At 41.0% G+C, this 23056-nt stretch overlaps 1 protein-coding gene across 1 annotated transcript; it reads left to right on the plus strand.

Annotated features, from left to right (window-relative positions):
• Nucleotides 1–2667: 2667 nt before the first annotated feature.
• lin52 (lin-52 DREAM MuvB core complex component) lies at nucleotides 2668–22303 on the plus strand. Its single transcript, XM_018746123.2, has 6 exons — nucleotides 2668–2701; nucleotides 3608–3682; nucleotides 3779–3816; nucleotides 4090–4156; nucleotides 5036–5119; nucleotides 21799–22303. The coding sequence occupies exons 1-6, from the start codon at nucleotides 2683–2685 to the stop codon at nucleotides 21852–21854; spliced, it is 339 nt and encodes a 112-aa protein (XP_018601639.1). The 5' UTR covers nucleotides 2668–2682; the 3' UTR covers nucleotides 21855–22303.
• Nucleotides 22304–23056: the final 753 nt, after the last annotated feature.

Genomic DNA, 23056 nt, shown 5'->3' on the forward strand with positions numbered 1-23056 from the left:
TCAGAGGGCTGTAGTAACTTTGTAAGTGTATTAAATATGTATGTTCTGACTACTGGTAGCTGCTGTAAATTAATCTTATAGTGTACTTGTAATGGTACAATACAGTTGCATTTCACATGCATTTTGCAGTGATGCCCTCAGTTTAGATGACCCCCCACCCCCTGTTGCAGGGCTAAATATGAAAAGAAGCACAAAATTGGTTTCTGCTTCCGAAAGCACTGAAGTCAACTGATACTGGAACTTGAATCCTCTCCGAAGTGACTCATGATACTTGCTCTGCATCTTGGTCTTTCTCATGTCACTGCTATTTGTAGGTTTGGAACTGTCTAAAGACGGATGTATTCTGTATTGGGGTTTAATGCGTTTATTATTCTGGGAGGGTGTGGTGGCGCAGCGGGTTTGACCGGGTCCTGCTCTCAGGTGGGTCTGGGGTTCAAGTCCCACTTGGGGTGTCTTGTGACGGACTGGCATCCCGTCCTGGGTGTGTCCCCTCCCCCTTCAGCCCTACACCCTCTGTTGCCGGGTTAGGGTCTGGTTTGCCACGACCCTGCTTGGGACAAGCAGTTTGTGTGTGTGTGTGTGTGTGTGTGTGTGTGTGTGTGTGTGTGTGTGTGTTGTTAACTTCAGTCAGCCATGTCAGCATGTTTGAGGTTAGTCTTGAAAGGGGTATGTCCATTGTCAGTGTGATCTACTTCATTCTTTTAACTGCTGCTAGTCCTCTTCCATTTCCTTCAGTACTCCCACTTAGTCTTTTTGAGAAAGTCTAGTGTTCCCACTTTACTAACGTTGGTCTCATCGTTCATCATACACACAGTTAGTATAAAACAAACCAAGAGACAAGATGGTGAAGTTGCTTTACCTCATGCCCATGGATTAACTATATCAAAACTATAAATCCTCAAGGAAGTAATAAAAACAAGCTGTATAATTTAAACAAAATCTGAAAAAAATATTACTGTATATTTTGACTATCACAGAGAAAGACAAGGGGAATACAGGATGTGGTGCTGTAAATTAATAATACACTGGATAATGTACAGTATAAAAAGTAAGTACTGCCCTCCAAAAAATGAGTTTTTGCTGGCTACAATTTGTCACCTTTAAAAGACTGATGGAATGTAATGGAATTGACAGGAATATAGCAGGAATGGTAAGAAAAAAAAGAAGCATGGCAGCAGCTATAAATTACTGCATTTAAGAGAAAGCATAAATATGTTTGTCTCCTGCATCTCAGTTATCTTTTATGTCAGTAACTAGGAAGTCTGGTGATTTAACAGCTGCATACCAGAGTCCACTGCTAATACGCAAGTTCTGCCATCCACATCATGTTCTGCAAGGGATTGTGTGCTGAACACTATATCAAAGCTGTCTCCTATAACCGAACTAAGCACCACCATCATCATCAGAAACCGACATGCTCCCACTGCACCAGCAATCTGGTGTTTCCTTGTCTATGAAGCCCTCCATCCTGTTTCAACCTCTCCATGGGACTCTGGAATTGCCAATTCGCTGTGAGGAGAGCCGACATCATTCCAGCCTACGCCTCCCGCCTCTCACTGGACCTCCTAGCCCTGACAGAAACCTGGATTATGCCAGATAGCACAGCCACACCTGCAGCCTTCTCCATAAACTACTTGTTCTCCCATACCCTACGTTCCTCTAGTAGAGGTGAAGGCACAGTCCTGCTGATCTCTTCCCCAGTAGTAATATTCTGTTCTCCCGCTACACCTGCCTGACCTGTCCTCTTTTGAATTCCACACACTCTCTACCGCTACCACTCCTCGGGATCGTTCTGTCACCCTACTGGGCCTCCTTACTGCTCCTGAGATGACCTTGACATCTTGCTGAGCTCTCTCCCTGGTACGACACTCTGTTGATTCTCCTGGGAGACTTCAACCTACACGTCAGGCACATTCGTTCAAGTGTCCTTCTGTCACTCTGGCTGCCCTTCCACCTCCTTATGTCCCAGTCCTCTGCCACTCATAAGGCCCGCAATCACCTGAACCTTGTCTTCTCTCATAAATGTCTCCGTCCTGTCCGTCACTCCATTCCTTCATCTCCTTCACATTTGAGGATTTTTTTTGCCCCCCGGATGTTTTAGCACAACTCTACTAAGAGCTATTCTCGTCCCGAATGCTGGATCCCTCTGTGTTCATTATAACTGCTATCAATACGGTCAGCAATTATTGACCCCACAGACAAGGTGACATCCTCCTTCTTGTTTCCACGACCAACGCTGAAGTGTGCTGCTGTTCCCCCGTCAAGATTTTAATTTTCTTCAGATTTTAAATGTATAGCATAGTATACTTCCAGTCTTCATTTTGACTTCTGCATTTGATCATAAGGGGTTTCACGTCTTATCTTCTGCTTAGTGGTAGTGGCGTCTCATCGGTCGTCAACATTATAATAATTGATTCCCGCCACTATATTTTCCCCCAACTTCCACCAATATTCCTCCTCTTCTACGCAATTTTTATTAACACTGCATGTAGTGTAACATTCCCATTTTGTGTAACGCCACATTTATCGCAGCATATATTGTTGTAAAATACGTGAGGCGAAGCAGCTACGCTCAACTTCTGGCTCCTCTCGCGCTGCACAACCCGCGCGCGGAAGAGTAACCAAATTCCTGCTCTCGTCCCGCCCATTGGCTGCCGTGCGTCACGTGCTTTTGTTGTTAAGATGGCGTCTCCGAGTGGAGGTAAATTCTAATTCCTGTTTTTCCTGACTGGTTTTCATATTCTGTTAAAAATTGATCTTTCGAATGCGGCAACAGTATTTTAGTCTATATTTACTCATGAATGCATAAAAATGAAACGCTAGTTACAGCAATATATTAAAATAAAAGCATTTTTGTGTGTCGTTGCTTTTGTCCGGTACAACAAACGCAACGAGCCGACGATACGTAACCGTTACGGTAACGACGTTTGGTTTGTTAGCTATTTATTTAACGCTAAGAGCCGCACATAACAACACAAGTAGCGGTGCTAATGGCTCTCACTCAGCACACACACATTTTACCATCACACACGCTCACTTCCCCGGTGTTAAAATGAGGAATTATGTATTAATTTGCGCAATTATTAGTCAGTGCAGAGTTTTCTCAGTTTTTTTGGGAAAAGCACTGATGTCAGTTCAACTTTAAATAAAAATCCGATGCTGTTTGTAGTATTAATACGTGGCATAACATTTTACAGTACCATACAAGATTCAGAGAATATGTATACAGTATTTGCGTGTAGTGGGCAGCAGGGGGCGTAGTGGTCAGAGGTGGCGCCGGCCTTGCACTCGAGGGCCCCGGGCTCAGGCGAGGTGATTGGCTTCTTTTTGTGTCCATTAGGGTTTGTGATGAGTCCTTTCACTTTGAGGCTGGTACTGAGCTGTCTGTACTGCTTTTAAATGATTTTTTGCACACCGTTTGTTTACACTTTTATACTTTACGCTTCAGTATCCGTGTTGCTGCTGTGCGCATGTCTGCTGCAGCATCCAAGCGCGATTTCCTATGGGCTTAAAAAAAAAAATGACAAGAAAACCTTGTATATTTTATCTGCGTATTAGTGGAGTCTTTATTCTCGGCTTATTTGTGTACCTGTTTAACTTTTTCCAGTTGACGACTTTGAGTCGTCTTTGCTGAGTTTTGAAAAGCTCGACAGAGCCTCCCCGGACCTGTGGCCGGAGCAGCGTGAGTACACTCGCTGGCCGAAGGGTTTGCGCCGTCACATCTCCAGCCGTGTTCTCACCCTTGTATATATGTCCCCTGTGTTCTTTGTCTCCAAAGTGCCCGGTGTTGCAGAATTTGCGGCTTCTTTTAAGAGTGTAAGTGTTTTAAACGCTTGTTGCAGGGGTCTTGGGGGGCGCATGTTATTAGCACATACGCTACACATACTAATATGAAACACCCACATTTCGCACATTATCTTCATTTGTAACTTATTGTTCATCTTATCATCAATACATGCATGTTGTTTTTCCCAAAACTACATACAAGTCATTCTATACAAGTACAGTAGCAAGTATATTAGAAAGTTGTGGCCTACCATTCATGGTTTATTAGGAGTAAAATTTGCAGTCTCTCAATTTTTCTTACAGCCAATCACAAATTCGCCACCTAAGTGGATGGCAGAACTGGAAAATGATGACATTGAAATGTTAAAAGGTAAGTGCTCTAAACACTGCTATTGTGTTAGTTTGGTGAATGAAGTTTCTATGTGGTCCATGTTAATTTTATTTATTTATGTTTTCAGTCTTTCCAGGCAGTTTTGTGTTGTAAATATATGTTAGATTAGAAATTATTTTAACTTCTATCTCAGCCTTCTGCCACCTCAGAGCCGTCCGGACAGCAAAGACCAGTGATCGCTGGGAGGAGTAGGACACAAGAACAAGCAGAGTGTTTCGTTCCAAATTCTCCTCGAGTTTTATTGCATGTTCACAAAGATTATATACTATTTTGCAGAACAAAGAAATAAGTTCTCGTTGGTTTAGAAAGTGAATCGAGGTCTAGGGACAAGACTGTAAAAGGTAATATTAAACAACAGAACACTGTAATTGGTTATACATATAGGGAGGATATGTGATATTTCAGTTGCCTCCGTTTGCCCTTGAGCATAGACAAAGAGAAAAAATTAAAACAAGAACTTTATTCTTGCATACACATTCGTAACAGGTCTGACACACACACACCAGAAGAACAGGGAGGACAGAGAGATAGAGGTGGAGAAAAGACACGAGAGCCATTTATTTCTCACAGTATATAAACATTTTCCCATGTCTGTTTTTATATAAACCTTGCTTCAATAAGTAATTTGCTTTAGAGTTTCATAAAACATTGATTTGAACTAATGTGGTATTTTGTGAGAAGGGATGAGGTTGACTATATAGCTGAGAATGTGTCTAAATGTAAAAGAGCACTTAGTGACCAGATTTGTATCTGTATGTTAAGAGTTTGGGGAGAAAAATGTGAACGATATGTGTTAAAAATGCTGGGTGTTTCTCAGAGCACTCACAGCCCTATGGTTTTGACTGTTCATGTGTTTAGAGCTGGGGAGCCTGACCACAGCTAACCTGATGGAGAAGGTGAAAGGGTTGCAGAACCTGGCCTACCAACTGGGCCTGGAGGAGTGTAAGTTCCGCTCTTGCGATTCAAGCCCCTTGCATTTCACTGTGGAGGAGCTTTTGTGTCTTAGTCTGAGAAAGCTCAACTTGAAAAACTTCAAAATCAGTCACCTTGAAAAAGCTGTTTTCCAAATTTCATCACGATCATCTGCATGTAAGAATGCTATTTTGTAGTCAGTCCTGTGAGCTTATTGTATTCTGGATGTTCACTTGAATTTTCTTTGCTCTTTAGCTTTGATTCCATTACTCTGCCTCTGTAGAAAAATCAAAGTTTAAAACACAGTCTGCTGCTCTAGAAGTTAGGCAGTGTTATTGGATTGTTTTAAGTGAGGATCTAATTTTTTTTTTTCTGGGATATATGGCCAAATATGGTTTAATTTGAGTGGAGGAACACAGAAGAGTTCTTTACACTCTCCCTACTGGTATGCCAGGTTGTCATGCTTTTGCCTCTAGGTGGCACTGCTTTCCACAGTAAATTATAATATCACAGCATTAAGATTTTACCTGTCCACTGTAATGTTACCACCTTGCCTTTCTACAGTTTTCTAGTAAGTTCGTGTTGACCTATGAACCCTCATCTGCTAATACTGTGTCCCATCTTTGCTCCCAAAGCGTCAAATCATGGGTGTGTTTTGTACATGAACATGTTGTGACATGATTTGTATAGTTAAGTTACTGTATATTTAATTTAATATGGCGGCAAGTAGCTTTATCTAGCACTAAACCGTAGAGTGTTGCACTGATATATATTTTTTCCCAATAGGCAGAGATTTTGTCTACGGAGTCATTAAAATTGGGTCTTTATTATTGTACTTTTTAGTTATAATTTATGTGATTTGAACATACTTTCATAACTGTATTTTGTGCAGGAATAAATATGGCTAAAATTCAAGTTGCAATTAACAACAAGCACTTAAAAGCTTAAAATTTAATATTACAGAAATGACATATGGTTTGACTGATATGTGATTTTTGTAACTGTTGTAGTCCAGAGGAAATGAATTGCATTTTGATTTTTTGCATATGAATAGGTGTTAGTTAATTTTAGCATTAATTACCACAAAAAGCTCCAGGGATAGTGCTGATTAGTGACCAGTATGGAATATTTCTGTCGTATCAGATGTTTTATTGTTAATGTTGCTACCACATTTTCCAGATTGAAGCGCTGGAAAAGTAACATTGGCTGCTTAATTAAATTTTGTTAATGCAGTCCAAATGTTTCACACATAATTATATTTTTAATAACGTTTAATGCTGCTTTATATCTTTTTTGCTTTTCGTTAAAATAAGTATGTCCTTACTGTTTAGTGAAGGTCATTCTGGCATTCGTTTGAGTATGACAGTATCACATGTACAAAGGTGATGAGTGAACTTGCTCAAAATTGAGGAGGGCATGAGTGTGTGTTGCTCGCTCACCCTCCGCTCCTTTACACCTCCTCTCCTTTCTAAAGTCATGGGGCACCATGGCCCATGGCAAATTCACTGCAGCTTTGTGAAATTCCATCAAGACGGGATGATTAAACCAGGCTTGTCCTGTGCCGGATTATGCCAAACATGATTTGTTAAGATTCAGCCCTGTCAGGGAAGTGATTGTTGAATGGTGTCTTTTCACTTTCTTGTTTTGCATCTGCAGCCGGCTCTCACCTTGTCAGGTTTACATTAATGCATATAAGCATTACCACGGCAACAAACACACAAATTTGATTAGCGTGATGGACGTGCATAGGAATTCTGCTTAATTGTCATCGTAACGGTTGTCTTTTTTTTTGGGGGGGGGGGGGGGGTGTAGTATGAACAGGTTTCTAGTTCCCTAATTAATAGAGAGACATTAAGTTGTCCAACGTATCTCCTGATCAGGGCCTATGACACCAATTTAGTTTTAATAAAGCCCCTTTCAGACATTTACACTAGGATCTCCAGACACTTTTCCGAAAATCAGACATCCCCTGTTATTGGTTCGTCAGGTTTACCTTTGATTGAAGTTGCACTTGGCAGCCCTATTAATTTTGAATCACATTTCCTCATCAGTTGTGTCTGCACCTTTGGTGACCTTTAGAGATTGTGAGTGGAGTCCAGTGTATACGAAACCCTAAAATTCCCTTAGTGTACCGTTCATTGATAGCTGGATTAAACAAGGCCATATTTTCTCGATACTTGTGTTTCATTATTTACTTCTTTGCTTAACCCAAGTCATTACCCAGGGCACCCTTTTTAGTGGTTTATTAATACATTTGTTGACATTTATTCCATTTTCAGTGAATTAAGTGATTCTACAATAGCTGTTAGTGTACAGTAGTAGAGCAATGCCAGTCTGCTAGAATATTCCATTTAGCTTTTAGGAGTTGATTGCAAAAAATTTTTTTTTCACCCCTGAAGGCAAGACTGCAGTTGGACTGGTTCCTTCAGCTCTGGGTACAGTTTTTTTAATTTAGTGATCAATATGTATTTTTCACTTGCCGGTTGTTGTTATTGAGCTCCACGGTTGGGTTCCAGGTTCAAGCAGAACTGTTAATGATGCACGTAATGATAATGTTTGTAAGAAGTTAAATACTGACAGCTCTAAAATCATTTATTAGGGACCTATGAAAGATGGCTTTCAGTACAGCTGGTCCTGCAGTTATGACATATGTGGCTTAGGACCACCTTAGTATTCTATATCGGGATCATTTTAATGTGAATTTTGTGTGAAATTAGTGACAAAATACAACAAAGCCCTATCATCAATCTGTCATTGATGCATGGTATTGTGTGTGTGTGTGTGTGTGTGTATATATATATATATATTATCTGTATATGTCCTTATGGTTCATGTAATGGAAATGGATTTTCAGCTTACTGTGGGGTTGTCAGGATGGAACCCCATCCTAAACTGAGGACCACCTGTACATGTTACAGTTTACATTAATTTACAAATAGTTCACGTTACAGGAAGTGGTCATGGTATATGTTCGTTCGGTTCCACTACAACGTAATAATTTGTGTTCCTCTGCAACATCATGTTGTACCAATTTGCATAATAAACGTAACTGTTTAATTGGGGAAAAATGGGATTAGAGTCAAATCATATTAAATACAATAATCAGAAATTAGAATTTACTGCAAAATCTACCAAAAAACTTAATCAGTTGTAAATAAATGATAAAGCACATGAAAATATGCAGTAGTGACACATTGTTCTTTTGTTTAATTAAAAGAACTTAAGAATATCCAACTTCCAGTGTCCACTGTTGTTGGACATTCAATATCCAAAACCCAGAATGCTTCTTTGCACTTTCACTTTGTCCAACCATGATAACTAATGCAGTGGATCAAATTTAAATGATAAATGCAAACAGTTTTTTGAATTTCCAAATGGAATTGTGTTATCAAAATGCACTTGCTGAAGTTAGTATCATGTAAATTGTGTTCCTGTACTTGTCAAGTTCTTTTCAACTCATGTAATTAAGATGCACATTATAGCACAACTGGCTGTATTAATTTTGGGTTTAGGGTCTTTGATGTTGTGAGGCAACACCCAGCAGACTGGTGTTTGTGTTCCTTTAGCCCTGAGCTCTGATTGGCCATAGCTGACAATAGGACTTTCCCTGCTAGGGGACTCTCTTCAAGGTGGTCTTACGGTGTTATTAGTCCACACTGAGGCATAGAGCGCCTTTTAATGGTACCTCTGTAATGTGCCTGGGGTTTAATTTTCTCCTCTGCCGTCTGGGGAGGCCTTGTAAATCTCTGCTACTTTTTCATCGCCACTCTGTGCTCCTTACAGCCCCTAAATGAGATGGGGGAGTGTAGCAGGGCGGGGCGGCGATTTACTGCCCCCCCAGAACGTGTGGCCCATTAAACACTTGAGCTGCTTAATGAGGAGGACACAATCACTCCGGAGAGATGCGGCGACTCGTTAGGGGGTGGGAGACATGGAGGACACTCCAGAGTCATGGTAGCATTTACCTGACCTGTTTGCATAATGGTGTGCAGCTCGTAGCAGAGTTTACTGGGAGGGTTGTTAGCACTACCTCCGGTCACTTAGATTGTAATGATGGGTTACTTTAGCAGGAGGAACAGAGGTGAGGTGGTTTACTGCTTGCTCATATTTCACTGAGTTCATCCTGTGACTGTAAGTCCATTTCCTGGGTGTGTATGCATGTCCACTAGGGTTCAAACTGGTAGTGTTTTGTTGCCAATGCAAGTGATTTAACCTGTCGCCCCTGTTGTGACTTGGCGCTTTTGCTTCTACTGTGTAAATGGTGCAAATACTTTGTTCTTCCCTGTTTTTTTCCCGATAAGTGGCAGTTTGTAATGTTAAATTTCACATTTTTATTGGTGCTGATACAATATAATAGCTTGAGTGATAGCCTCTATGAAAAAGTTGTTTCCCACGGCAGCAGTCCCGCTGGAATGGTCTTCAGTGTCTGTTACTGTGTTTGTCTTACTCATAATAATTTTAGCTTGTATTGAACAGTATTTTAAATTGCTCTTTGTTTTAAATCAAATTTTTGGGTATATTTCAGCAAGGGTTTACATGCCTACATGAAAACTAAATGTTTTCAGTGCCATTCTGTTATGCTTAATCATTTTCAAATATGTAAATCACCCCTTTGTGCTGATGGAGGACAGCCATCGGATAAAAAGAAAGGATGGTAGGAAAAGATGCCTGATCCCACCAAATGGTTGATTTTGTGCACCACAGCAGTGACTACATCTATGGGATAAACAAATCTAGAGGAATTCACAATTTAAGGTGTGAAGTGTGAAAGTGTGAGCTGTTGGTAGTGCTGCCTTGGAAGGGTGTGTTTAGAATTTGGTGTAAAGCTAGGTTCTTCCACTCCTGTCATTGAGTGGCAGTAGAGTGACTGCTCAAGTGGGACAGGTGGTATCCATATGGATAGCTGAACCAGTCCTGGTAAAGCCGCGTGCAGCAATGTCCCCAAGGTCTTGGAAACTGTCGTAGGCCTTACTCCTTTGACCGCGTCCCCAGCACATCCCCTAGGGATCCAGCATGTGCCTTTTCTCAGGGCCACAGCTGTTTGAACCACGCCCCTACCACCAGATGAATGCTCTCATCACATGTTGCTGAGCATCCTCTGGTAGTTTTAGCTAGGGGGGCATGCCCATGGGACCCCCCAGGACAGGCCGCAAGATGCTGTTATCAGAGGTAATTGAACTGAGGGTTCCCAGTGGGAGTTTGCGCTGCTCTAACACCCTACAGGTATTTTCTGTCGATACACTCTGTGATTGGTTAAGGAGCACTTCCACCCCTTCTGTTCCATTCTCAGATTGGTTCCTGCACCAGCCAGTAAGCATAGCTTTGGTTGTTGGGTGTCACTGAATATGAGGTGTTATCACATACGCATGTTGATGACTAGATGACAGATGCCTGAACGAGGCTGTGCCAGTGAATTTAGTAGCAAGAGTGAAATCAGAACCTTATATTTTGATTGTAATGTGTAGTAGATGCATTGGGTTCATTATTTTGTTCAGACTTTCCAAGGGCCCGCAGTGTTCCACTGAAACATGTTAGTCTCAGGGCTTGTTAGAGAAATTATGGTTATCAGTTCAGGGTGGTCATTGAACACAACAGCAAAGTAAATTGCAATAAACCCTCATGGGAATCACTGAGCTCTAGGCTCTGAGGGGTACATCTTAGATGGGACAGTGCATTGGTCCGTTGCCAGGTACTAATTATTGTTGTTATTATTCTATTTAGCTGATGTTTTCCCCAAAGCAATTTACAATGTTAAGTTGCTTAGAATGAATTACCTATTTTACAGAAGGGTAATTTTTACTGGATCAATTCAGGGTACTTTGCTCCAAGGTGCTACTACTGCAGAAAGTGAGGTTTGAACTTGGGACCTTTGAATCCTTACGAATAAGTTATAGGCAGCTTTTATAACATAAACACCCCTACACTATTGCAGTTAAAGATCAAATGGTTATCTAACCTCATATCTGTTAGTAATGCTACATCGCTAACAGCATAGTATCTGTATGCTTTGCAGGGTGAAAGACATAGGCAGTGATCTTGTTAGCTTTATTTCATTATAATCCTTGACCCAAATTATCAAAATATCTCTATATTTGCCTAATGGGGTAACTTCACAAAACAAATTAACCCCATTGTAAGAGGAAGAGTTACAGCGGGATCAGTGAGATGGTGGTGTAGAGTTTTGCAAAAGCTAACCATAGTAATTCAGTGAAAGCAGCCCGATACTTTATCTCCAGATTACTGAGGTTGTGAGGTTAATATATCAGTGCTTGTAATCATGTATGTATGAAAGACCACGAGGGTAATAAAGTTTTAATCAAAATGATGTGCGTACAGATGACAAATAATTAGAATGTTGAGCAGACGCACTCAGATAGAATCATTTAAATATGTATTTGGCATTCATATTATGAGTTCTATGTGAAGTGACTATCAAATGTGTGCAAATTTAGAAGCAGATTCAGTCTGAAAAGTCTGACTGAAATGCTGGGTGGAGTTTCCCAAGTTGTTTGATTTTTGTTACCAGAACATCCTCAAACAAATATCGTGTGTATCATAAATGGTCTGTATGTGAACCTACCCTTCGCCAAACTGCACGATATCCTTTACAGTCCTATAAAGTGGGATATAAATAGAGGGTGATGAGCTCCGGTTTCGTCTCCCTGTGGGATAAGACAGGTACTTTCTTATTGTGATCAGCAAAATTGTAGTGGTCAGTGTAGCAGAGTTTAATACTGCCCTTCCCCCTTCATTATCTCTACTGAGTGGTTAAATTCCTCAGAGGTTCACCATCCTGATTTAGAGTGGCTACCCTCTGTTCATGGGGCTCCTCCTCCCTGCCCCGCCTCCGCACCTGAAGGGGATCCTGAAGGTCAGCTGTGACAGCTCCAAATGGTTGCTCTCTGCTCCTGCCCTCTACATCGCTGAACCCCTCTATGAGGATCAATCTCCTCTTGGTGAGGGACCCAGGACGATGGTTTGCAGTGATTGCACTGACGCCAGTCTGCCCCACATCCATCACCTGGGCACGGGCTGGAGGATCGAGCCATTATAGAGTACCAGTCTGACAAGCTTCCAACGAAGCCTTTTTATTTCCTCCATTTAAGATAAATAGGTGCAGCTAATGTTTCCCTGTTGCAGTGCTATTAGGAGGTGCACATGGATGGAATTGAACAGCACTGTTTGTTGGATGATTTTTTTTTTTTTTTTTGACTGAGTGCGATGTCACGAAGGTTGTAAGGAAGTATAAATGTCACTTTGTTTTATTTGTTTTCTACGGATTCCCTCTATACAAAAAAAAAAATTGTGTAAAGGTACCTAATTGAAAAGTAGCTTATGGGCAGCACGGTGGCACAGTGAGTAGCGCTGCTGTCTCACAGTGCCTGAGTGGTGTGAGAAGACGTGAGTTTGATCCCCGCTCAGTCTGTGTGGAGTTAGCATATTCTCCTTGTGTCTGCGTGGGTTTCCTCCCACAGTCCAAAGACTTGCTATTCAGTTTCCCCTGTAGTGTGTGAGTGACAGAGAGAGAGTGTGTTCTACTGATGTATGGGTGAGTGACCCATAGTAAGTACTGTATCTATCAGTGTAAGTCATTTCGGTGAATAAAGTGTGTGAACTGATAACACTACATAGAGTTCATTGGAAGTTGCTTTGAAGAAAAGCGTCTGCTAAATAAAAAATGTAAATATAAACCAGATGTTCGAATAAAAAAATAGTGCACTTGAATATTCTGGACTCAGAGGCTGGGATTGGGAGGGAATGGGCTGTGGTTAACATGCCAGCTTGGTTTCATGTCCCTCCGACCAGGCTGGCTCTGAGCTGGGGAGAGGGAGGGTCCTTTGCACACACCTATTCCCTTTGTCCTGAACGTCACCCTGCGAACATATCTGAAATGACACCTCATTTGCATAAATAAATTAGAAATTCATAGGATTTTCTTTTCTAGCTAATCGCTGCACCAGTGTTAAACCTTTTTGAGTTTTTTTAATGAATGAGTTTTGACTGATTGCCTATTTATAAGGACACCTCTGGAACAGGGGTTTGGCATTTGGTGTGGGCGGCCGTAAGACAGGTGGGGTTGTTCAGGGGCGCGTAGGGGCGTGCATTTATTTTGTGTGCGAGAGCGGGTGTTATAGATGTGTGCATTTGTGTGTGTGCCGTTTGTGCGTGGTTTAGGGTTATGCACCGGTGCACGTGGCGAGACAGGAATTCTCTAGTGGGTGAGGGCTGTGGGATTTTGAGAGTAGGAATCATGGGGGGTGGAGGGTCCTCCAGCCTGGGACATAAAAAAGAACCGCTGGGCCCCTTGGGAAATCATCACCCATGTCCGCATCTTAAACATCCCTGTGAAGTATCAATAAGTGGGTAATTGAATTTTGAACACAAACAGAAGCGTCAGGTGTGTGTGAAGGGGGGTCATAGGGGCTTTGGGGGGGTCAGTACAGGGAAAGAAGAGGGTGGCAGCATTGGTGAATTGTCATCTCCTCTGTTCAACCTCTGTCCCCAGGGGCTTGGCCAAGGGGAATGGATGTTAAATCCATTAAATAAAGATTACACTCTGTAATGGCTCAGTGTGACAGTTTACGGGGAATAACAGGGGTAGGATTACAGTCTGTTTGAGGCGTAATGAAACTGCACTAGGATAGTGAGGAAAAAAGAGGAGAGTTCAGTTAGCCTAGCTCATTATGTGGCCTCAGAAAAAAGGAGGAGCCCTTTTTCATTCTGCCTCTTCTGGCCAGTCTCTTATTAACAGTCTTTCTTTCATGTGAATCCAATGTTTTGAGATAGTTGCTAATGTCAATGTGTTTTGAATAACATAATTTCAATATTTTATGTCCCTTAGTGGGAAATATTTAATTTTCCCCTTGGTACCCCTATTTTTTCTTCTCGGATTAGTTCAATAATTTGTAGAATCACAGTAATGCTGTTTGATGATGGAAAAGTATACTACTGATTTTTCTTTTATCATTTTAGTGAAGTGCTGCTGTTCTGTAATTTTGGATCTAGAAGGTAGTGTTAGTGCCTCACAGTGCCTGGGCTGCACAATTGGATGTAGGTTTGAGGCCCACTCAGTCTTTGTGGTGCTGGCATATTCAGCCTGTGTTCCCGTGAGTTTCCTCCCACAGTCCAAAGACTTGTGTTTCAGGTGGATTGGTAACTCTAAATTACCCAAAGTGTGTGTGTGTGTGTGTGTGTGTGTGTATTGCATTGTTCTGATGTATGCACAGGTGAATGATTGTAAGGAGTGTGGGGTTGTGTCCAGCATTGTAAGTCACCTTGGCTAAAGATGTAGCAATCACTGAGTATCAGTTTGGGGGAGAGTGTCTGCTAAGTGAATGTGTAAATGTAAATCTTATTTCTGTAGCATCTGCAAATAGAATTTGCCGAGAAATTGTTTATGTTCATAAAATGGGTGCTGAGAGCTCAAAGTGTGCTTCAGTCACCATGTGGCTAAACTGACAGGGATAAAGTGATGATATTTGAGGATAAACTGGCAGAATACCTGGGACAGGTTGGTGTTGATATAAGGTGTAGAGGGACTGTATTTCCCCCCCCCCCCCCCGTGGCAAATGAGAAACCCTGGTTCTCCTGGTTCTGCCCTCCTCTCTGCTGGTTAGCGAACTTCTCTTTTCCATGGTGGCATGTGGAGCTTAACCTCCATGGTCTGGCACCTGTACGCTTGAGTGTATTTAGTTCAGATCCACCCTTAATTTGCCCTTTTGACCAAACAACAGGTAGACAGACATTGACAGCCTTTTTTCATTTTCATATCTGTTTTCATTTTTACCTGTCGTCTAAGACTTGGAGATACCAGTCATCACATGGTCTGACATTTTTGTAAGATGTGACATCTTGTGTCACAATTTGATGTTACAGTGAGATTGCTGGTAATGTACACAGTGTTAATGGACAGATCACTTTTTACTTTAATAACAGAAAGCGCAATGCACACACAGAGTATATAGTATTGTTTAGTAATAAAACAGTTAGTACACATTTGTCTTAAACTGTAAACTAAATGGTCCACAAACAGAAAAAAGTACCAATTTACAAAAATCTATGTTCAGATTTTAGTGAGCAGGAAACTTTTTTTTAAAAAAAGAAAAGAAAGAGGCAAAACATACAAACAAAAAGGATGAGTGTTGAAATCCCTAAAATGCTGTTTGGTATGGATGCCGACCGTAACAAGTTGCTGATTAACTAAGTACAGAATTAGTAATTGACCTTTCGAATCAACTAAACAAATCCCTGCCTCACACTAATCAGTATTGATCTCAGCTTGTGCCTAGCAGATTTTTTGTGTGTGTGTGTGTGTGTGTGTGTGTGTGTGTGTGTGTGTGTGTGTGTGTGAGTGCGGATGCTTTGAAGAACGCGTGTGAAGAGTGAATGCTGCTAGCTGGATGGGCACTCTTTATTTCTCTCCTCAGTCTCACTCTCACAATGCAAATCATTTTGCTTTCATGGCGTGCGGAAAAGGAGGATAAATTGAAAACTAATTAATGGCTGGAGCAGAAGGGCGATTGCCAGGGGATGTCTCTGGGGAGTGGACTCACACACTTCTATGATGGGGAGAGAGAGGGAGATGGCAGGGGAAAAGAACAGGCTGTGCCCACATGCTGTGTAGAGGATAGATCCAGAGCCAGAGCCCCACTTGTCATTGCACACAGCGTGTAAGTAGCAGGAAGGGAAGACAAACGTTCCTCCAGCAGAGTGATCTTCTCAGGTTCTTGGAGGGAACCCTGTCAGACTCTGTAGCTGAGAAACACTCTTTCAGATGATTCCCTGTTTCCTCCTTGTTGTTTCGTTGTGTCATGACTACCGTTCTGCACGTCGTGTGGGTGTGTGAGATCAAGAAAATTTGTATATAAGAAATAGGTCTGTCTTATGTGTGTTTTATACACTTTATCACATTTTATTCATCAGACTTGACATGATGTTGTTTGTGGTGCAGACTGAAACTAGATCTGCTGCTGTTGCTTCCCACTGGATCTCCATTTCCATGTTGTGGGCTTTTGTCCCAGTGATTGTAAGGAGCCTGGACAAGCATGGGTCTCAGGTGCTAAACATCATCCCAGTTATTCTATCAAAAGATCACGGACCCCAAGCGCCTAGAGCCATGATACCTGGGATGTACTGTGTTCATGTTTGCGGTTCTCTGCTCTTCAGCAGGCTGGACCTCGTTGTTTTCTGTGTTAAATCTCTCCAGTTAAAATTTACTTCACTTCATCCTGATCAGTCACACATTTTTAATTGCCAAACATTAAAATGATGCCAAAGGTATTTTAACCAGTGTCCAATGTGTAAAATGCAGAAGTATTCTTAGCATACCTAGTAGACTCATCTGTGAAATTTTTGATTTTCATGTTCCAAATCTTTTGATTCAGTTGTCTTCTCTTCATGTTCACTTTGGAAAATATTACCATGGTCTGACAGAGTAACAGAGCCATTATTTCTGAGTCATTTTAACGTAGACCTCATGCTACTCCTTGTCTGAAAAACTGTCAGTGCTTGCCCACCTAAGCCCCTCCCCCAGCCTTCAGCTCCAAAGTCATATTGAGTAGTTTGAAAAGTAAATAAAGTTGGAGTCGCTCGGCCACTATAATTTCTTCTAATATGAAAATGATATCTCGGCAGCAGTAATTACGGGTCATCCTAATTCATTTCATCCCCTTGATTCTTAGGGATTCATTCCTTTTTAGGCCCGGCCTGGCTGTCCAGGGCTGTGATTATTTTGTTAAGCGTTATGCGAATAGACAGCGCGGAGCGAAATTAATCAATCCGAATCCAATTAGCATCATGTTTAACCTGATGATGGACACCTCAAGGTGAAGCGGCCCTCGCGCTGTAGAGACATTGATATTCCGCGCCGGGCGGCTCGTCTAAATTACAATCCGGCGTGCTTTTTCATTAGCTGTGGGGAGGGAGTGATGGCAAGTCCTTTCACTGGAAAAGTGGGGGATGACTTTTCCATGGTAACACTAACCAGGTTGGCTTGAGTGATTGAGATGTGAATGCATGTGTGTAGCTGTTGTTAGTGTATTTTTTTATATGTGTACAGAAGACAGAGATTACAGAAGTGCATTGGTGTTGTAGTTGTAACACCTGTCAGTGATGTTTTATTAACCGAATTTACAACCCATCGGAAGAATATGTCTTTCAGTTGTGTTTATGAATCAAGTCATGCTAAACATTCTGCTGGAGCAGACACAAAGAGGTAACGTGACATGCTGTTAAACTATACAGTATAATGACTGCATAGATGGAATTTTAATGTTTTCATAATATTGTACTCAACACTGCGCTGAAGATTACTAGGTCACCAGGGTTGTACCTTCCTCATCTCACACACACATGCACACACTTTGATTTTATTCTGCATATCTCATCACTGCTGTGGCAAAGCTATAAAAAATCTTACTTTTTACTGTTGACTATATACCACTTTCTCATTCTGCTCCTGTGGGCAGCAGGGCCCTGCTTGTAAAACTTCATCAGATCTATGGCCTGCTGTAAATTGGACCAATCTCGAACCCCCCTGAGCGCAAGTTTTACAGCAGCATGTGATGCAGGCCAGCTGAGCTGTTCTTTGTGGATGTGATGACTTTTTATGTTGAGCATTCTGAGTCTGAACATGAGGTGAGAGCCTGATCCTCTTATACAGGAACAAGCAGGAGTTACTGTTCTCTGCAGGGTGAACTGCCTCTGGAGTCATATCCACACTGGATGGAAGAGCACTGTATGTTCTCCTTTCCATTTCTGATGAGTAGGAGCTCTGGAGAAACTGGAGTAGACCTTGCTGTTGTTTGCTTTGAGTTAGAAAGACTCCATGGCTTCATTGTCCCCAGTAAGTTGGTCCTTTCAGCTCCACAGAGCGCAAACTACTTATGAGAGCAGTAACACCTTTCGCTGTCCACCCTGGCATACTTGGTCTTCACGTTCAGATCTTTTCTGTGGAACCTTCTATTGCAGGTCTTTGTTCAAGTTATGAAACACTTTGAATGTGAGTTTCCGATTCAGTAGAATCATCTGTATAGGTCTTAAGTAAGTCAGTAAGTCCAGACTGAAATTTAAAAAAGACAATGAAGGTCTTGGGGAAATTTCCATAATAATCCAATTTAAATAACCATATTTAATAATGGTTGTTAATTTAATCATAGCCTCTGTACGTAGTATTTTTTCACGTGACTTACTATTTAAATTCACTGATCACTAGGTTTATTGACTTCGCTAATTCATTCAAGCCTTGGTAAGTAAATCTCTTGATTAGCTGTACATTTATTTGCTTAAAAATATTACCTTAATCAGCTTAAAATTTTAAGTACAAACAGAATAATAGATTTAAGAGCTCTTTCACTGTTATAGCTTTGATACTCATGTGCTTGTGTGCGGGAGTGTCGAAAAGGGGGGGAGAGAGAACAAGAAAATAGTCTGTAAAGTTACTATTTATTTACTGCATCAATAGATAATATATCCATAATTCCTAATCCTAACTACTTATTTTGTCGCTTGTATTATTTTATTTTACTGTTTCCACTTGATAGTTTTTCAGTTTATTTTTTACTTTCAATTCATCTGCCTTGGTAAGGTAAAGACAGGGAGATTTCAGTAAGCTTATTTTGTGATAATGTCTCTGAAAACATGGCATCACATGGTGCAAAGAAAGTAATACAAGATTTAAATGACTCTAAAGCAAACAATTAAAAAAATGATATGCATTCTATAAACATTCAGCACAGGATTTTAAGTCTAGTGTCGTCAGCAATCAGAAAGACTTCAAAATTTCTGAGGCTGAAGTGTTGACGATTCAGCCTGGGTCAGACAGTCTCCTTTACAGTCTTCTGAAGAACTGGAAAAAGTGGGCAAATCTTGCCCTTACAGAGCTTCTAAATCTATCAACTGTATCAGAAGCCAATAAGAGTGATGTCACCCAGCTCTTAGATGCCATATCAGTTGATGAGGAGACAAGGCAGTTTTACAAAGGAGTTTTGGCTGTGACTAGTGAAGATGAAGATGAATAATGATTGAATAGTGTTATGAATTATGTTGCTTTGATTTTCATCTCATTAAGTACTGTTTCTCTAATTAAACTTTTTAAATGTTGAGTGGTTTTCTTATGAGTTTGAAAAGAAGGTTTGAAAAATCTTTGGATTTGTAGCGTTTTGCTGCTAGATTGATCTCATTTTGTGGAGAAAAAAACAAACAAGCAAGCAATGATCTTTTTCCAAATTTCTGTTCCAGTAACATTTTTTCAATACACGGTCATTAAATAGGATCAACACAAAGTGTATATTATGCTTATAGCTTCGTACCAGGTCAAAGTAGCATTTTTGAATTACAAAACTGGGTTTTTCTCAAAACAATCAAAATGGATTTATCTCATTTTGTGGTCAAACTCTTCATTTACATTTATTCATTTACCAGGCTCTGTTCTCCGAAGTGACATACAGTACATCTCAACAACAGATAATTGCAAATGAGCTGTTTGGCAGACAAAATTAGTTACAATGAAAAACTTGACTCAGTGGAGACGTCTTCTTAGGGTCTCAAGCTCATAAGTGGAAAAATTGTTTGGCTTAATACAAGTCTTTCATATTTTCCAGTGAATGTATTGAGACAGTAAGATTTTTTTTTTATTATTTCTTCAGTACAAAAACACTGAATTTCTCCATGCTGTTGTCCTGTCATGTTGTCATATCCATGGTAACGGGCTAATGCACAAACCTTTGATACTGCAGACGGTGTCTCATTTTCTGCTCAACAGGGGAATAACATTCCTCATTTGGCCCCTGTTCATTGTTGATGCTCCTTCCAAGAACCCCCCCCCCCCCCCCCCACACACACACACACACATATACACACACACACGCAAACACACACAGATTCATACTCAAGCAAACACATACACACAGGCAGACAGCTATAAACACGGACACACATGCTCTGACACACTCGCACTCCCAGAGATGATGACACATGCTCTGTCACCCTGGTGGCTTTGGGCTGCTTGCAATGTTGTTTTGTGAGTCAGAAATGAGCAGATGTTTGTATAAATTACCTCCCAGTCTGACGTCTTGCAAATTAAATACGCTTGTTGCATTAATAAGCTGTTTCAGTAGTGCTGGTTGAGTGGGAAAGGATTGGTATTAGGGCTCCAGTATCAGTTTATGGAGGTTCCGTTGTTAATCCCAGGTTGAAGCCAGTTTAAGAATGCCAGAGGTAATAAATAACTAAATAATTTGGGATTAATGAAAAATATGTTAAGTGATGAGTTTTAATAAACATACCAGACAATTCTTTATGAAATCTCCACGTCAGATTTTTTGAAGATCAAAGCTTGTATATTTTTAAATCAGTCACGAATCATAACGGATGTAAAGTTTTATCAGTAACTTGATCCATATCATTCCAGAATGACACAACTAATTTTCTGCAGAGGCATGGTTGTCATAATTTAAATTAGTTGACATAAATTCAGTAATTGATGTGTGAAAGGAAATGTTTCCTTTCCTTCCGTATATCGTTTTTGTATTTTATTATTGATCTGCTGTTAAATAATGTTGCATTACCTCTGACAAACATCTGTTTTGTGCAGAATTTGTTATATGTATGTATGAAAACTATTGTAGTAAGCTACAAAAAGTGTAGCCAGTTTATTATTAGAGTACAGTCCTAGCAGGCAGTTTACCTTCCCATCATGCACTGTATATCCTTGGACATGTGACTCTTGTCTGTGTTTTTTGAGCTGTGCATCTGTCAGGGGACAGTGGTGCGAGGAACTGTAAATAAAAACAGAAGCACACATAACACACACTACATCATTTGCTAAAATATGTTGGTACATGTTTGTATGGTGTGGTGCTAAAAAGTCCCAAAAATGCTAATCCTGGACTTTATGTGTACATGGCCTAACCCATTTTTGTGTGCTCTTGCATGCTGCTAAGATGGACCTCTGTTCTTAGCTTTCCCAGTAGAACATTGCCCACTTAGTTGTGTCCGCTTTGTTTGCTGACTCAGAGGCACTGTAGTGAAGCGAAGGCTAGTCCTTTTTCAGCATGGCTGCGTTGTGGGGTTAGTCCACAGCTCAGCAGGGTGCAGAGCCCCCAGAGAAGCTGTGGCGACAGCATCACGGCTGGGCTCCTGGTACACAGTCCTGGAACTGTCCCCACTCCTCCCCACCCCCTTCCTGTCCTCCTGTCTGCCACCCTGCATTTGGTCTCCTGCAGCCACCCAGGAGCCAGCTGCTTTGGCCAACCCTAGCGTCACTCGCATTCCTCCGCTTAAACTGCGTGTCTTTGCTTATTTTTGTACGCCCTCATCTCTGGTTGTTTCTGATGTCAAAAGTCTGGTACTAGGCCTCTCCTTTTGCATTTTGTAGTACTTCTAATTGGAAACTATATGACACTGATATTTTAAAAAGTCTTGACATTTCTGCAGTCAGCTGAAGTGATTATAGATGTTTCCTTTGTTTGGATTTTTCGCCAGGAAGGAATTATTTTCAAAGCTGCTGTCATATGAGGTAGAAGAGTAGTGCACCAGATAGTATACCAAAACAGTGTTTGAGAAATATTTAGAAAGTACATTTTTATGCAGTGAAATGCCCTACCAGAAAATGCAGTAGGCCATGTACATTTTTGTTGGTGAGGGGTCAAAAAGTACATATTTTATGTACAAGATAATTTCACAAATGATTTACTGTGTTTCTTTTTCAGCCAGGGAAATGACACGAGGAAAGTTCCTGAATATCCTGGAGAAACCCAAAAAATGACAGCTGAAACGCCGCTTGATGTGTACGTATGAACAAAGGGCTGAAGTATGAAGAACACAGTCACTGGATCCAACAACCAAACTTAAGTTTATTCGAGCAAATTTGCACAGATGCCTTGAAATGTATCTGTATGCTTACATATATCTAAACAGAGTATTTCATAGTTCATACGCATTTTGTATTAATGAAGAGAAAATAGGAAAGCCCGGCTCTGCAATTCTGGGCAAAGAGACTGCTGTTGCAGAATTGTACATTCATTTAGTCAATAGTACATGATCTCTTCTTTATGTTTGGGGAAGGTGCTGGTTATTGCATGCTTCCTTATAGATCATAGTTCAGTATATGCTTTCAAATAAATATACATCCTGTATTTATTTTTATCTGAAGATGGAATTAGTTTTTAAATTTTCTGATTTTTCTCCTAAATTCTGTAATCTTTAACATTAAAGGCAGGCCTCATTTATTATGAGGGAAATTTGCTAAGATATGTGTTTGTACCTCATTTTCTGAGTGCTTTGGAAAAGTGTGGTTTTCTCAGATCCTGTTACCTTAAATTTATCTCCTACCAATGTACTTTTGTTCCAGTGATGCCAGCATATTAACGTCTAGCAACACAAATCCGTAGTGTGCAGTAAATACGGTGGATTTATAATGTCTCTACAGAATGCTGAAAAAAGTTTCTGTGGCAGTGATAGTGCAACAGTCGGGCAAGGAGAGGGCCACAAACTATTAATTAGGGCAATAACTTCATGCCTCTGCCATTCCATAGACACTCTCTGTGAAAGTGCCTCTTTAGGTCTGGAAAATGTAAGGAGTTCTGACATAGGAGGGCTGCCCCCTCCTGCACCGGACCTTTTTTCACTTAATGAGAATTGGAAGTGGACGCCTTACACAAAACATTGCATAAAAATAATATTGCACATTGTCATCCCTTGTAACAAGAGTTGACATAATTACTACGGCCATTTCTTTTCTAATTAGCACACTTCCCGCACGGACGGAGCTAGCGGGCGGGCAAAAAGGGGATCGGACAGGCATGCCGGACGAGAAACAATGAGGTGCCCGTCCGGCGTAATTAGGTGAGACAACGCCTCGGACTGTTCCCGGCTGGAGATGTCGCGGGAGCCCTGGCCATGTTGGCGAGCGGTCGCTCCACAAGTTACACATCTCCCCGGGCTGCTAATAAGCCCCTAATTGTCTTT

This window comes from Scleropages formosus, chromosome 15 (genome assembly GCF_900964775.1).
Source record: "Scleropages formosus chromosome 15, fSclFor1.1, whole genome shotgun sequence".
In the NCBI taxonomy this organism is placed as follows: Eukaryota; Metazoa; Chordata; class Actinopteri; order Osteoglossiformes; family Osteoglossidae; genus Scleropages; species Scleropages formosus.